This window comes from Dreissena polymorpha, chromosome 15, assembly GCF_020536995.1.
Source record: "Dreissena polymorpha isolate Duluth1 chromosome 15, UMN_Dpol_1.0, whole genome shotgun sequence".
NCBI lineage: Eukaryota > Metazoa > Mollusca > Bivalvia > Myida > Dreissenidae > Dreissena > Dreissena polymorpha.
In genome coordinates, this window is record NC_068369.1 from 38,718,472 (window position 1) to 38,735,467 (window position 16,996).

At 35.6% G+C, this 16,996-nt stretch overlaps 1 protein-coding gene and 1 long non-coding RNA gene across 2 annotated transcripts; both read right to left on the reverse strand.

Moving 5' to 3' along the window:
* Nucleotides 1–833: 833 nt before the first annotated feature.
* Nucleotides 834–5,257, reverse strand: LOC127859819 (uncharacterized). Its single transcript, XR_008039467.1, has 3 exons — nt 5,187–5,257; nt 2,208–2,276; nt 834–1,180 (listed from the first exon to the last, which is right to left on the reverse strand). It is a non-coding gene; the product is annotated as an uncharacterized LOC127859819 (long non-coding RNA).
* A 4,861-nt stretch (nt 5,258–10,118) lies between these two features.
* Nucleotides 10,119–16,726, reverse strand: LOC127859697 (uncharacterized). Its single transcript, XM_052397203.1, has 11 exons — nt 16,481–16,726; nt 15,711–15,899; nt 15,421–15,471; nt 14,716–14,823; nt 14,100–14,273; nt 13,433–13,489; nt 12,894–13,097; nt 11,845–11,989; nt 11,135–11,181; nt 10,455–10,620; nt 10,119–10,140 (listed from the first exon to the last, which is right to left on the reverse strand). Exons 1-11 carry the CDS (start codon nt 16,692–16,694, stop codon nt 10,119–10,121), a joined length of 1,377 nt encoding a protein of 458 aa, XP_052253163.1. The 5' UTR covers nt 16,695–16,726.
* Nucleotides 16,727–16,996: the final 270 nt, after the last annotated feature.

Consider the following 16,996-nt stretch of genomic DNA (forward strand, 5'->3'; position numbering starts at 1 on the left):
TGGGCGTCTGTGAGCGTATCGTTTACAATAGCCCACTTTTTAAGCCGTTCGTTTATTACGACTGTAAACAATTTGGCAAAACAGCTCACTAACGTTATGCCTCGATAATTGTTAGGGTCGAGTGAGTTTCCTTTTCTGAAAATATGTATAATTACTCGCTTTGACCAGGATTTGGGAAATGACTCTTTTTCAAGGATATAATTAAATAATATTTCAAGTGGTATATCAAGGACATCCTTTCCCGCCTTAAAATATTCGTATATAATATTATCAATTGAATGAGATTTATTTATTCCCAATAATGGTATTGCCTTTCGTATTTCTTCCTTTGTAAATAGACTATCCAACTCTTCGAATGTCCCTGACGTCATGTTATCTGTATTGTTACGTGTTACGCATTCGTTAATATCTTCTTCTTCATCACTTCTATATAAAGAAGATAATTTTTAAAATGTTCAAAAAAGGCATCTATGTCAATATTATCACCTGCTTCTTTTTAAAAAGATTATGTTTGTAGGTTTATTGTTTGCACAAAAGACCAGCATGCGTTCTGGGATGCAGGTTTATTTTGTGTTTGATATTCATGCTTTTATATCTACAACAACAACAAAAAACAGTCTAGCAATGTGAATATATACATATATTAAAATAGTATTCTTTGAACAGCACATAATTTAAACAGAAGAGGTCCACCAAAAGAACCCCTTTCCATGAACTTTTTGTTCGATTTCAGTACAAAATGTACACACATTATGAATAATTACTACAAGTATGTTACTTCTTTAAAACAATACTTGGTATTTGTTGTAAGGATTCTTCTAATGAAAAATTGCCAATTAAGCACAATCAATATAAACAATTTTCAAGATCAGGATTTTGCTGGAGTCGACAACGTTCCTAAATGCCATCTCGAAAAATTTTGTTCATGAAATGCATCATCGTTTCAGCATGATAGTATTTTCAAGTGGCAATCACTGTAGCATGACAGGTTCGTCCCCGTCCTTTTAAAATAAAGCGCTATCGAAACTAAGATCTGAGCGTTTTGTTGCAAAGAGGAGTTTCGCCTTTAATGAGGAACACCGCAGCAGATACAGCACAGCGCCGATACACGCTACAAGTGCGCATGCTCCTATGACCCATGCCGCAATATGACCAGCAGACAAGCTCGATGGGACAGGAGCTGAAACGGAATGAAGATAATCTGCGTCATGGCCCGGTCACGTGAGCTTGTTTTAAACGTGAGCCTTGTTCTGTGAAAACTGGGCTTAATTCACGTGCGTAAAGTGTCGTCCTTGATTAGCATGTGCAATCCGCACAGTCTAATCAGGGACGAAACTCTCCTCTGTTATAATATTTTTCGTTAAAGAGATCCTCCTGTGAGCAAAAATCCAGTTAAGGCGGAAAGTGTCACCCCTGATTATCATGTACGGGCTGCACAGGCTAATCTGCAACCAAGTACTCGGAGGGCGAGCTGATACTGACTATGGCAACGCCGTACTGCCCGCACCATTCCTTGGCCTGCAAAACAGACCCAGTGAAATTGCTTATTCGGTAGCACCGGTCACTGTAGACGTCGTACTCCCATCCTGGACCGCAGAAACGATTCACCAAGGGTGGTAATTCTGCAATATCGCAAAACCAATTAAAAACTAACTACAAGTCGAAGTGAGACTCGTTCTGGGCTTAATTCACGTGCGTAAATTGTCGTCCCAGATAAGCCCGTGCAGTGCGCAGAGGTTAATCAGGGACGACACTTTCCGCTTTGTTGAATTTTTAGTTTAAACAAGGTCTCTTCTACACAAAAATCAAGACTTTGTGGAAAGTGTCGTCCCTGATTAGCTTGTGCGGACTGCACTTTATCTGGGACGACACTTTATCCGCATGCATTAAGCCCCGTTTTCCTAGAACGAGAGAAATATATTTAATAACTAAAACAATATTCCCAGATATTTGAATATTCAAACACAATACCTGACACTATACAATACCTAACACCACACAATACCTGACACTACACAAAACCTGACACCACACAATACCTGACACCACACAATACCTGACTACATACAATACCTGACACCACACAATACCTGACACCGATGCACAGAGGAGTCTATCTCCCACCATATCACACGATTCATGTCAGTTAAACGTGTGTTGTGTAAAATTATACTTGTTATTCTTATTATCTATAAAATGATGTTTACCTTGGTTTGCTGTAGTCGTCACATTCGTTGATATTGTAATATTCGTTGGCTTTGTGCTTGTGTCGTGGCCTGCATAATAAGATTGTCTTTACCAGCACATAAACATATAAAGAAATTATAATCTAATTCACTATTACTCGTCTGTGTGTATTGTGACTTATATATTAGAATCATTGACACCATTGTAATTTAGATTAACGATAGTCCTTATAAACGTACTCCCAGAGCCTTTGATATTTTTTGTATGGCTGCTCTGGGACAGTAACCCTTTGGGTTATAAAGCTGAGAGTTATTGAATTATTGCAACTAGATTTTCGATAGCATTCATCCCCCATTGAACGGATACTTGAAGACACATCTAGATATACATGTATAAATCAGCCACAATTGGACTTCAACCGATAGCCCATAGGAAACTGCAAGAAGTCACTAAATTGTTGCTGTGTAATTCTAGACGCGAATTCAGGCTAGTTGTTTTTGTTGATATTCGAAAATATTTTTCTGATGTGCACAATTAATATGTAAAAATACGTGTAAACATCCAAACTGACAAATTTTGAAGGGGTTGCAACTACCATATCGTCATGTGATAAACGCACGCACTACCGTTTCGCCATGTGATAACCGCACGCACTACCATATCGTCATGTGATAAACGCACGCACTATCGTTTCGCCATGCGATAACCGCACGCACTACCATATCGTCTTGTGATAATCGCACGCACTTCCCTATCGTACAGTGATAATCACATGAGCAACCCTATCTTCAAATGATAATTGCCAGCAAAAACTGTTCAGTTCAGAACTAACTCTACGGTATATGCTGCATATACCGGGTGCTACTCAGTTTTTTCCTGTACTTAAACGGCCTTGTACCGGTTAGGCCAAAATACACATATTTGTCTCTCCTTTCCGACCTAGCATGGGCTTGGTAAGTAGGTAGGTTTTTTTCCCCTTTTAATGTTTTTAGTTGAAGATTCACTGAAAATGAATTCAGTGTGAGTTGAATGGGGCAACCATGAGGTACCAACATATAATGGCGTTGTTGTTGTTGTTTCAACGCTGGCTTATTCCTTCATACGATGTGATCTGCTCAACTTCAAACTACAGGGTCAACATGACGGACTAGACATATCACACCTGCTCAACTTCAAACTACAGGGTCAACATGACGGACTAGACATATCACACCTGCTCAACTTCAAACTACAGGGTCAACATGACGGACTAGACATATCACACCTGCTCAACTTCAAACTACAGGGTCAACATGACGGACTAGACATATCACACCTGCTCAACTTCAAACTACAGGGTCAACATGACGGACTAGACATATCACACCTGCTACAGGGTCAACATGACGGACTAGACATATCACACCTGCTACAGGGTCAACATGACGGACTAGACATATCACACCTGCTACAGGGTCAACATGACGGACTAGACATATCACACATTGCTACAGGGTCAACATGACGGACTAGACATATCACACATTGCTACAGGGTCAACATGACGGACTAGACATATCACACCTGCTCAACTTCAAACTACAGGGTCAACATGACGGACTAGACATATCACACCTGCTCAACTTCAAACTACAGGGTCAACATGACGGACTAGACATATCACACATTGCGCTACACTTTGAAATACTCCACTACCATTAGATACACATAACCAGGGTGCAGAATCAACGGGATTTTTAGGGGGTTAAAGGGGCCTTTTCACGCTTTGGTAAATTGACAAAATTGAAAAAAATTGTTTCAGATTCGCAAATTTTTCTTGAAGTTATGATATTTGTGAGGAAACAGTAATACTGAACATTTACCATGCTCTAAAATATCCATTATGTGCACCTTTTGACAATTTAAAAACTTGAAAATTATAAAGCGTTGCAACGCGAAACAATTGAATTATTTGGAGAATTCTGTTGTTGTCGTTGTATTTTTTGATACTACGAGGATTACATTTATGAGGTTAAAAATACCTTGAAAACGGTATAAGAGCGGAAGGTCTAGTGGATAGAACGGTAGACTTTTGCTCCATGGCTCCAGGGGTCAGTGGTTCAAGCCCCGTTGAGGGTTACTTGTTTTTAATTCTTTAATTGTATTCTTGTTGTTTTTTTTTACTGGAGATTTTTACACCTAATGTTTACATTTATCAATATAACGCATTTAATGACAAACTTCAAAACATGCCAAAATTTGTGAAAAGGCCCCTTTAAACACGGGCTAGACAGAATGTAAACACGCCGTTAAGAACTTTATTATTGCAAAGTTATTGAAATACATTTGAAAAATCTTGAGTGCATAAAAAATATGTGCCGATATATTAAGATATAAGAATAAATCCTTGAATACGTCTGAAATCGGTGACAAAGTTTCACCTTGCGTGACGCATAGTCGTGCAGAATACTCGGATTTTTTAACAAGAACACAGGCTTATTAAATAAAGTAAATCTAATCTGATGTATTTCATATTGCCATAAGCAGCATAAAAATCTGTGTTTTCTTCACTAGTTGAAATTCTTAAGAAAAATTGTTTTAAAAAGTTATTTGAAAAAAGCACCGCTTACCGGTGTGTTACATCAAATTACGTTTGATTGGGAAAACCAACAAAGTCACGTGATCTTGCACCCTGATAACGGTAAACCATTTATGCAAAAAACGTTAGGGCAAATAATACTTGTTGACTTGGCAAATGATTTTGAAAGGGTTTTAAATTGAGCAGGTTTACCGAAGGTGAGTGGGGTTCACCTCATTCGACCATACGTGTATTCGTAATAAATGAAAGGTTATCATTTAATATTTAGTGTTCTTTATATTAAGTCATAATATAAATGTATTGATACATTATTTCTATCGTTGTTCATTGAATCATCAATTCTAAATTCCATATATCTTAAAATGTATTTTCTTTCATTTCTGCGAATTGTATCAATGCTATAGATACAACATATACAAACCGTATTCCGCAGTCAAAGAATTATTAGCAGGGACGGGTGAAGTCGTCGAAACATTCGCCGAATTCAAATCTGAAAAAAGTGAAATAAATATGTAAACACATAACCTGCGTGTCCAACAATTTTAATTATTTTAACGTCGCACCTATCGTGCATGTAAACGAAAAATTTAAATAAATTGAAAACAACCAATAAGCACATTTATGTAAATGTTATTTGAAAATATGAATACAAACGTCGCTGGAATACTAAGAAAGTACGTTACATGCCTTCATGATACAATAATGCATGTCGGGGCTATGAAAAAATATGATAAATAAAAGCACTGAACGTTGTAAAGGTCAGTAAGTATCACAAAGAGATTCCACCAATTCCCACGAACTTATACAACTGTTTGTTAAAAGTGTTTTTTGTATCACTGCAAAGGCCATCTTTCAGCTACTTCTTAGACCATGACTTGTTGGGGTTACCATTTTATGTCTACAATTATAAATAAAGCGTGTTTTTTTCGAGACATAAATGTTTACTTTTAAGTTTCTTTACCAACTTATCCAATTATAAATGTTTTACAATCAAAACTGAAATTGTTATAAATGTTTTAATAGCAGATATGTACATTTCCAAAATTAACGAACAATAGTTCCTGCATTTATCTAAGTGACTTATTTTCATTTCTTTTAACAAATAATTTTGTTGCTAGTATGTTGTGAGTCAGTCTTACTTGAAACAATTGGTTGTATGAATTTTTTGTGACTTTAAATACCCATGCAGAAAGACTTCCCATTCTGAGCTTTCAATACTGAAAAGGCTGTGCCATTTTACTTGACCTGTTGGTATTTTATTGTAGTGAATTAATATGTTATATATAAGTTAGTTATTTTTGTTGTGCAACAATATAGGCTTAATATATCCCGAAATGATTGGGAAACAATAATCATCATTCATTGCTGCGATGTTATCGAGTATATGCAATCCTTAGTGGTATTAATCGCTTGTAGAAATTCTTCACATTGTAGAAAATTTACACCAGTGCAAAATTGTGTCACATTCAGATCAAGTTAAAATGTTCCGTTGTAATGCCTTATATATTTAACAAATCGTTTTCCATCGTGATACCAACTAGAAACATAAAAGGGTCCGTGTATAATAGAAAACCTATGATTAAAGAATCAAGGAAGTTCCTGAAATTTCGTGATAGTGTCTATTATTAGAAAATGGTCTATAAAATCTGCGGAAGATTCTAAAACTTCTTTCTTAAATGGATTAAACATCTTTCTTACACACGACTCAATACAATATTTTCCGAAAAAACGTATTGTTTCTAATACAAGTCTATTTTTAAGTGCATATCCATAGCATTTACCACTAACATCTTGTTGGTCTGTGTAACAATAGGATTTTGAAACTTTTCAACATCCGCAGAAACATCAATCATTTTTAAACCTCCATCGTCATAATATTTAAATAAGTACTCTACTTTTTATTCTTGGCTTACCATGCCAAAGACATTCGTAAAACTTGTTATTAATTGTACTTAATATATATTGATTTCGGTTAGTTTATGTTGACAAGTTTTATTCTACCAATTGGCGTCAGCGCTCTTCTATTCCATAATTTGATACACTTTCAAAACTGTGTAATGTATCATTCAACAAAAATATAAGGACAACCTGTTTTCTTAATCCATATGAAACTGTATGCCGAGTAGTGTAAAATTATTGTTCCCCAAATCCAACTTCCATTTCGTTTTTATGGAACGAGTGCGATATATTAAGGAGCCTATCCAAACAAATTTCACGAGTTTTATAGAAATCAACTTTTAAACCAGAATATTGGGGAAACTGATGAAGACTATCAAGGGTTTTATTAACTGTGTCCTCACTTCTATCTAGCAGTAATGGTGTATCATCTGCAAATCATTTTATTATATAATTTATGATACTGATACAATACCTTTGATGTTCTTGTTATTTCTTATTGTAATAGATAAAATATCAGCATAAACAATAACAAATATGGACTAATACGATCCCCCTGTGTACCGCCATGCCCCATGTTACAGAATTTGGAAAGAAATCCGATTGCACAGCAGTATATGATAAAACATGTATCTTGACTATTACCAAAACGGGAGAGAATATAACTGGTTACGCCACGTAAAATCTATCCTTGATGAATGTGGTTTAAGTCATGTGTGGCTAAACCAGGATTATCTATACTCTAGAGAGTCACTTTTACTAAAGATAGAAACTAGTCTTAAGGACTAGTATGTACAAAATTGGCATAGCAGTATCTTCGAATCGAACAAATGTTTAAACTATCGCATATACAAAACCGAACATAAATACGAGTATTACCTTGATGTCCTACCTCCACGCCTTTTACAAACCATTGTTAATTTTAGAATGTGTAACAACCAACTTCCACTTGAAAAACTTAGATGGTCAAACATAGAACGTTGTAATAGACTATGCACTTTATGTAACGCTCGCGAAGTTGGTGACGAATATCATTACCTCTTTAAATGTGCTGTATTCAACAAATCACGAAAAAAACTTATACCTCGAAAATATATTAGAAACAGTAATTGCCTAAGTTTTGACGCATTAATGAACGTAAAGAACAATCACATACGATTGAATCTTGGCAAGTTCTTAAATGAAGTTTTGAACAGAATGCATTAGCCATCCGGCACTCAACATGTTATTGTATATGTTTTGTTGATATCTTGTTTGCATAATTATCGCATTAGATACTTTCTAATATGTTCATAAGCTTGTTTACTGTTGATGTTTGTGTATATTATACACATTCACACACATCATAATAATTGTGTATACCCGCAGTCTGTCCTGTATCTTTTATTTGTATTTGTACTATTGTACCTCATTTTGCATATGTAAATGTGCTGAGTGTAATAATCAACTGGTAATGCCTGATAAAATCAATACATTGCCGATAAATCGCTGATAAGTTGTCAAAAACTAAACTGGTGCACTCGAGTACTAGAAGTAGATGTTTATAAGAGGCAATAAAGGGATTAGTAAAAGTAAGTTATAGCAATACAGACCTTGAATAGTGAAAATGTATTGTTAATTTATAGAATGTACGTCGTGTTTTACAAATGTCAGGACCAATATTTCCATATCAGGACGCCGGGCCAAATACCCCAAAAGCGGAACTGTCACATCGAGATCGGGACAAATGCCGTGTTTGTTATGAATGCTTTATCCATATATTAAATCGATTTTTATTTAACCAGAATTTAGTTACTCAAATATTAACCAATTTAATCGTTGTGGATCTTTATTCCAAAAAAAAGGATAACAAAAGGATAAATATTATCGATGGGAAGTAATTAGAATCAATAAGAAGTATTAAAATAAATTATAATTACGGTAATGTGTTTTCCGGAAAATATCTTATGAGAATAAACATTATTTATTTTTAAAAAAGAACATAATATTCAATAATCTTTTTTCTAAAATTATTACTCTATCAAGCTTTTTCAAAGCTGCACATATGATACGATTTATTAGTGGCAATATGAAATAGTACGTTGCTGCGGACGGTCATAAGTTCGGACATTTTAATATAATATTTAGAAATCGAATAATCGTCTATATTCGAATAATGCCAAACGAATATTTGAATATCATTTTCAGTATTCGTTCCCATCGCTACTATTAAGCATCAGCTTTTTCAAATTAAAGGTAGTCCAGATTGATCGCATTAAACTGTATGTATTTCTCAAGTGGCAAAAATAAAATAATGTCAATTATGTGTTTTACAATTTCAGCATTCATATACAAACTATATTAAATAGAAGTGTAGAAATCTCTGATTGTACACCAAGCAAGAGTATTGCTGGTTTGACTGACCTGTTGTGGACATCAATGTGACGTGTGTCGTGGTTGATTTCTCCTCTGAAATTAATGTAAGCCTTCACATGTGTTGACTTGAAAATTCAAGCTTTGCAGCCGAATGTAAAACCAAAGGTTTTCATATAAAATTATTTAAAAACTCCATTATCAGCTTTTTTAAACGCAAGACACTCGAAAAATTATTCATGAAACAAGTTAATTTGACACAAACAATAAAACATATTTCAGTGTGGTTATTATTGTCCATACGTCCAAAACAAGATTTCTATTCACTATGAAAACAACAAACCCGAAGAACAAACAAACAAACCAGACATAATGAATATGTTAATCTTTACTATGAAATGAATCATGAATGAACGACGACATGATTACGATACCTCGTTTCTCACAGATCACGGTGAAGACCTCAGAACAGGGATACCAGCCCCAGCTGCCGCTGCTGGTGGAGTTGCCCAGGTCCACGCCGCCACATTGGCCTGATGAACTGTCCGTTCCCACAGCCGCTGCAAATACAAACCGGACCGGCTAGCTCAGTTAGTAGGACAAGAGATTAACGAGCCGAGTACCGCTGGTTCGGTCTCCGTTCATGAAATACATTCTAAGGCACCCCTTCCCCGTTCAAAGCTCTTATTCAAGTAAGATTGTTGTAAGTTACTGGCATAAGTATGTGTACTTAGTACTGGTTAACCAGTAAACTTAGGAGAGTGTAAGATGGTTAATTTACCGCGACAAAATGAATTGACATTCCTTGAAAACTTTCCAGTAATAACACCAACAAACAAACAGCAAATGCATTCACCAATAAGCAAATAAACTTCGTGCTACTTAAAAACTGTTAAAAGCAGCTGTTGCCCAACGAATCTTCTACGAAAATATAACAGTTTTTTTTGTAAAATTTCCGTATCTGTCATTGTTAGTACTATAAACTGAGGAAACAACCGGATACTCAATACCTTTCCACCTTTTGTACGGCAACATTGAAAAACCAGGAGGTAAAGTCACAACACCGGCGCGGTTCTGTATTGCAAGCTACATGGCCTTCGGGGAGTCAGCTAGGGAAAGCAACAATGCTGCAACAACATAACATACAAAAAAATATTGCAAAAAAACATCGTCAAAACTTACAATAGGTAAGTAACTAAAACACACAGTTTACTGCTTAGTCCAAGCTCTATTGAAACTGAAAAAAAAAACAATAAGAAAACACAGATTGAGAAAATACAACAAATTTAAATATTGAACAATATACTGAAAAAACACCACCTATTACAATTCAAGCATCAATGAAATATTCCGTTGACTAAAGCTTTATTTTGCGGTCGAAGCAAGCATGCGGTGCACTTGTGTATACAAACGACATTAAACAAACGGACACGTACAGTACAAATAGAGCTCTTCCTCAGGCGCTGTTGGCAGTGCAATACGTGCCTCAAGCTGGTCACACACCTCCACGGCCTTTGTGTGCGCCATTGGCACACGCATGACGTGGTAGCACTTGTCGGCTGTCGGCGCCACTTGCCAACCTTTCTCACACTTTGCTACGTCCGAATCTGCAATACGTTAAGATTACACGTTAAGACTTTGATCGCCAAACATTTTGTTTATTCAAATGTTTTATGTTATCATTAACCTAAATAGTTTAACTTAAGCTCGATTGAGACCCTCTCGAGCGCGTTTCTTACATTTGTATGAAGTACTACTTGCTTTTGAAGCAGACAAGAACAACGCTCCCATTGTGGGGATCCATTCCGGGACCTTCCAGTCCTCTATCCAGACACTATATTCTATTTGTCACGGGCATCAATTAACCAGCTGTGTATGTATTAGCAAGCTTTAGATATCAAACAGTTCTTTTAATGTTCATGTTAATCTAAGCACATTGAATATGCTTCTAGCAGACATATACAATACCTTATAAAGAGTTGTTTACCTTCAAATAGCGTTTTCTCTTTGTCGAGATATGTTTGATGTGTTTGATGATGAAAACAACATACATTTCAATCTATTTTGGGGCTTAACATAATAAAAAATTATCATAACTCATCGAGTATACTTCAACCTCACATAGCGTTAAAAATTGTCGCTTATTGGGAATCGATACTTGAACAAACCTGAAAGTATATGCCACACTAAGTATACATGTAGCTTTAAGCGATTAACACTTCAAGTGAATTGTTAAAGGTAATAATCACTGCGTGCAATTGTTTTATTAAACATATTTGATTTAAAAAAAGTTTGTATTTTAATATAATAAATGTCTTAGATATAATAAATACAATCATAAAATGTGTTTTTATCATAATTAAACGAGTGTGAAACCTAAAAGCCTAGCTGATTGCTCACTTTCCGAGTTTCCAACATGTATTTAATATTCTAATAAAGCATTTCTAGGTATGACAAAAAGTACTTTGAGAAAGCGCCATGAGTGTTCCCGCGACAAACCAACTAACCACAGTTATATTAATTTCTAAAATCTATCATAAACCTTTTTCCAATCCATAAAATCTTAGGCATGAACGTTTGACATTTAATCGTGATTGTTTGTAGCTTTTCAAATAAATGCTATACTTGGTGGCTTGTTTTAACGAAAATCGCAATGCTATACGAACGCGCACATATTTGTTATGGTCAATGAATATAGATTGTTCTCTTTAATCCGTTCCGAAATCGTTTTCTTAGGGATCACTTTTAGTCGTCATTTTACGTTTTCATTGCAATTCTTGTTCCACCGGGTGTAAATTAACGGGTGTTAGCAGATCCCAATGGTAACATACCTTCCGCGTAGTCCTTGCGCAGGAATCCGTGTCACGTAAGGGACATCTTCCTGCGAGTCTTCTTTGTAGACGATGTCAGCGTCATTAGTGCTACCATTCACAGAACTTATGCGCGTGACAAACCCGTCCAATCTCTCTGAGCAACCTTAATGGCGAAACATCTCAACCATATACATAGAATATCAGGAAAAAATAAAATTAAAGGGACCTTTTCACAGATTTTGGCATGTATTAAGGTTTGTAATTACATGCTTTATATTAAGAATGAAGACATTAGATATAAAAGGTTCAAATAATACAAAAAAATAATTAAATTTAAAAAAGAGAAAAAAAAGTAACCACCAACTGGGCTCGAACCACTGACCCCTGGAGTGAAAGTCTAAAGTTTAGACCACTCGGCCATCCGTGCTCATACAATGAGTTGTCTATTGTATACCTTATATAAGCAATCCTCGTAGTATCACAATATATGACGACAACAACAGAACTTTCCAAATTATTCAACCATTTCGCGTTAAAACGCTTAATAATTTTCAGGTTTTTAAATCGTCAAACGATGCATGGATATATAAGAGTATGGTTAATGTTCAATATTACTGTTTCCTAACAAATATTAAAGCTACAATACAAAATTTCGAATCTGAAACAATTTTTTTAATTTTGTCAATTTACCAAAATGTGAAAAGGCCTCTTTAAAACGAGATTGCTGTCAAATGAGTTTTACTCGGGAACAACATAAATAAAAATATGGTAGTTAAAGCATATTGTTTACTTACTGCAGGACATATTGAAATAATTGCGAATACGTCTCAAAGAAAGATAGCAGTTTCGTGCTTATTTGCAGTGCTAATAAACATGTGCTTTCAAATACGAATATCGAATATAGTAACTGAGGACCTCAAGATATAAATTACATATTTAAAATTAACATGTTTCATGCCATCATGACAGCACAGGCTAATTTGGGACGAAACTTTACGCATTCATTAAGTCTTGTTATCCAAGAACGAGGCTGAGTGTATGAGGAAGAGTCGTTACAAACAGCTTACAATCCTTTCTGTTGTAGACCACTATCTCCTTGATAGGGAAGTCACCGCCTAAGTCCACCTCCCACCAGGGGCCATCTTCTATCTCCGTGTGCGTGCAGCAATAGTTATAGTACGTGCCGTCAGTACAGCCGTCAACTGCCTTTGCCGCCCCGCCGTCGTGGGCCGTGCTGATCTGGTTTGCCCTCTTATCGAAAGCCAGATTCACTGTGAAAAAACAACGACCAAATTTAGATCACTAATTAAAAATTCCTTTCAATACAGTTTATGCACTGCCGAACTGTCATTTTACAACAAATTGGAGCTAATATAAATAGCCATATGAGATGAGAGGTGTAAAATTATTTATCATTGGTGATTTGTATTTTCATCGTCTCATATAAAATGCATACCATGATTCATGCAGCATTGAATCATTTTTTTTAGATACGTCAATTTAAAAGAAATGTATACGCCAAACCAACAAACAAAATGTATTATATATAGTATTATGTTGTACGATACATTCCAATATGCCAAACGTAAAGCATGTTCATGTTTACCTCGGTCATCTGGTGTGACTGCAGTACTGCTAGGCGCACTTGTTACGGTAGATTGTTCTGCTCCATAGGAAAATCCAAACGGTTTACATGTTATTTAAAAAAAAAGGTGGTTTCTGTATACAAAATGTATTCATAGAGAGTATTCAAACAAAATATCGTATCGCAGACAAAAATATCATCTTATTAATCGTTAAAAAAAGCTCCTAATGGAAAAGAAACTAATGGTATGTCTCTAATCTCAATTGTGATAGGTACTTATATAAAACGTAAATATAAATTCGATTAATATGAACTTATTATATTTTTTCTGATTCAACGGGTAACGTATTCAAACGATGTGTTTCACAATATGGTTAAATCCTTTCCCACTCAGAAGCAAAGTAAAAAGGGCTATGTGCAAACAGCATAAAACCAGAACAGCCTGCGAGTAACTCGCAGTCTGTTCATGTTATGCAGTTTGCTGCTCATCAGTATCTAAGGGTTTGAAATTAAGCCTTTAAAACTTGAATCTATATGTAGTAAGAAAGGTCTTCAAAAAAAAACAATTCCTGAGGGAATACAAATGCGTCAAAATACGTATCTAATTGGAATAGGGTTAAACTATTGAATACATTCTCACGACATGATTAAGTAAAACGCTGAGTTTAGAGATCGATCTGCGGCTTACCTTTCGGAACCTTCCATTCACCTCCAAAACCAGTCGGGGTTCCTATACTGAATGTCTCTGGTATGAAGTCGGAAGTCCGGACTTCCATGAACACATTGCGGCCAATTTTGGTTTCATTGCCAACTTTTATGTTACCACCTGACCAAGACATCCAAAAACCACTGAAGACGGATGCTTTGTATAATCCATGTTTAATTGCCTTGTAAAGTTTTTTATTCTGTTTGATGTCGAGTATATACGACTGTATAAACAAGTTCCCACCAATTCGTACTTCGTATTTCTGGCCGGTTGACGAATTGCTAAGCAACACAGTAGCTCCATCGAACCCTCGAAATTCAAATACAAAGAATTGATTTGCCTTGATGATTGGAAGCATTGTGAATATTGTGGTCTTCGGCGTCTTGTAGATCGTAAAACGCTCTGGAAATACATGTTATATCAAAGAAGATATACTGAGGTGATAACAAGAAAGCGAGAATATTTCACTAACCAAAATGTGTAATTATACATGTATTGTCAGGACAAATATGCGGTTACTGAACGCACATGGCATAACTTGTAAAATTCTAATGTCAACCATAACTTAAGAAAACTAAAGAACGAATAAAAGCATTACCTGGAGTAGAACAATAGTAAGGAAGTCGATCGAGACACTTTTGTTGGTTAAGTTCAAACTTAGTTCCATCTACAGCCACACAGACATTGTTATCAAGAGACATATTCCCTGAAAGGGTGTTCGTTAAGGTTAGTAATGTGCATTATTACAAATATGTTGTTTTCAAAAGACACTAGTATTTGTGATATGTATCAGGCTTATTATTGAACATATTTCTCGAAAAGGTGACATTTCCTGGAATAGTGGTGGGTGTGCGTGTTTATGGATATATTTCCTGGAATAATTTTAGGTAATGCTTGTTTATGGACATATTTCGTTGAATAGTGTTTGGTTATGCTTGTTTGTTGACATATTTCATAGAATTTCAATTGATAATGCTTGTTTATGGACATATTTCCTGAAATAGAGTTTGATTAAGCTTAATTTCTTAATAACGCTTACTATATTTCGTGGCTTACTGTTGGGTAATGCGTATTTATTTTTTTAAGTCAGAACATGTTTGTGCATACAATAAAATTTATACATTTTCAGACACAAAGCTTGTTTTAAAAGTATGCATATATTTTATTAATACACGTATCTGTTCATGAATTTAAACAATATATAGTAGTGTACATATCGCTTAATTTGTCCATTTTAATTATATATGTATTTATGTAAAAGTAAAAGTAAAATAAGTCAAAACTGCGACGATAACATAAGTACCTTTCTTGACTAGCATTGATACCCCTGTATGGTTGGGCGACGTCCCATTCTCTGAAGTGACAGCAAAGTGCACATCTGACCATAGCGAGACCGCAGTTATAAAAATAGATTCAACCCTCGTAATAATACAAACTTGGAGCAAACGTCTCACATACCATGCAAGTAGAAATTATAATGCACATTTTGTTTCAAATAAACGTACATTGTCAAATCGACTAATAGCTGTCATAATATTCATAGCGAGACAATATTTGTTAGTATGTTTGATTATTTTGTTGAATTTAACAAACCATCTACTCCGCCATCTGTCTTGGGAAGAAATATAAAAGCTTCTTCTCTTCTGCATGCGCTGTCTGCGTCGGCAAATATCAGATTTTCTTGTCCTCGTATTACACATGCCCCGGTGTTGCTAATCTCTGTCCATCCCGTCTTGCACGGACCACTGACCGTTTTGTCCATTTCCGGTAAATGCGACCCAGCTGAAGCAATTAAATACTATACGTGTGACAAATAATTGATTTATTAAAATATTTTGAAACGCTGGAGGAGAACAAGATATCAATTAACGCTTCGTACAACAATATGTGTATTGCATGTTCTATTGAGACATATCGTAGCGTATCGTACGACAACGTGTGTATTGTATATTGTATTGAAAAATAGAATACGTTACCCGTTGAATAAGAAAAAGTATTAACTGTTCTGTTGAAGCATTGCGTATCGTACAACAATGTGTGTTGTTGCACACATGTCCTATTAAAACGTATCGTATGATACAACAATATGTGTATTGCATGTTCTATTAAAACGTTGCGTATGGTACAACAATGTGTGTATTGCATGTTCTAATGAGACATAGCGTATCGTACAACAACGTGTGTATTGTACGTTCTATTGACAATCAGCGTACAATTTGTATTGCACGTTATATGTAAACGGAGCCTAGTATACAACAATGTGTGTATTGCATGTTCTATTAAAACTCTCCTAAAGATTGCATTATTTAACAGACATATCACTGTTGATTAATACCAGACTGTAACATATGCCTTAAACGAACCCGTGCACATAGGAACAGGACAGTACTCCCAACGTCGGCCGGGGTCGTTCGTGTAGCACCAAAGTGTCCCTTCGCCGTCAGGGTCTCTGCAGTAGTTCTTCGCCTCAGTGACAATTTCACCGTTAGCGAATCTTTGTCCATCGTTGTAATTGTGCTTGTTAGGAGTGTCGAGCCTCCATAACTGACATTCACGCCCACTGACCGTGTGTGTCATCGTTCCTCGCCATTCAGTGGACACCGACACACAGTTCGCTGTTTTGAAAATTAAACATTGAAAAACATACGTATTTAGCATCATGATAATTCGCCCCCTTGATACAAAAAGGTACAATGTGACATTGAAATTAGAAGCCAAATGGCAACTTTTTGCACCAATGGGGGGATTTATATTCTGTAATTTTATTAATATAAATGCATGTTCCTGTTAAGATGGAATAATCATTTGAAGTTCTATTTGAATTGGTTCATGCAATACAAATTGAAGAAAAAAGAACGAAATCCGAAATAAAGAAAATA

Coding starts and splice junctions, on each gene's coding strand:
- LOC127859697 (XM_052397203.1), bottom strand. CDS start 16,694: ATGACACACACGGTCAGTGGGCGTGAATGTCAGTTATGGAGGCTCGAC. Junction 14,824..15,420: donor ATCAATGCTAGTCAAGAAAG/GTACTTATGTTA, acceptor ACACCCTTTCAG/GGAATATGTCTCTTGATAAC. Junction 11,182..11,844: donor GCGCAAGGACTACGCGGAAG/GTATGTTACCAT, acceptor ATATACTTTCAG/GTTTGTTCAAGTATCGATTC.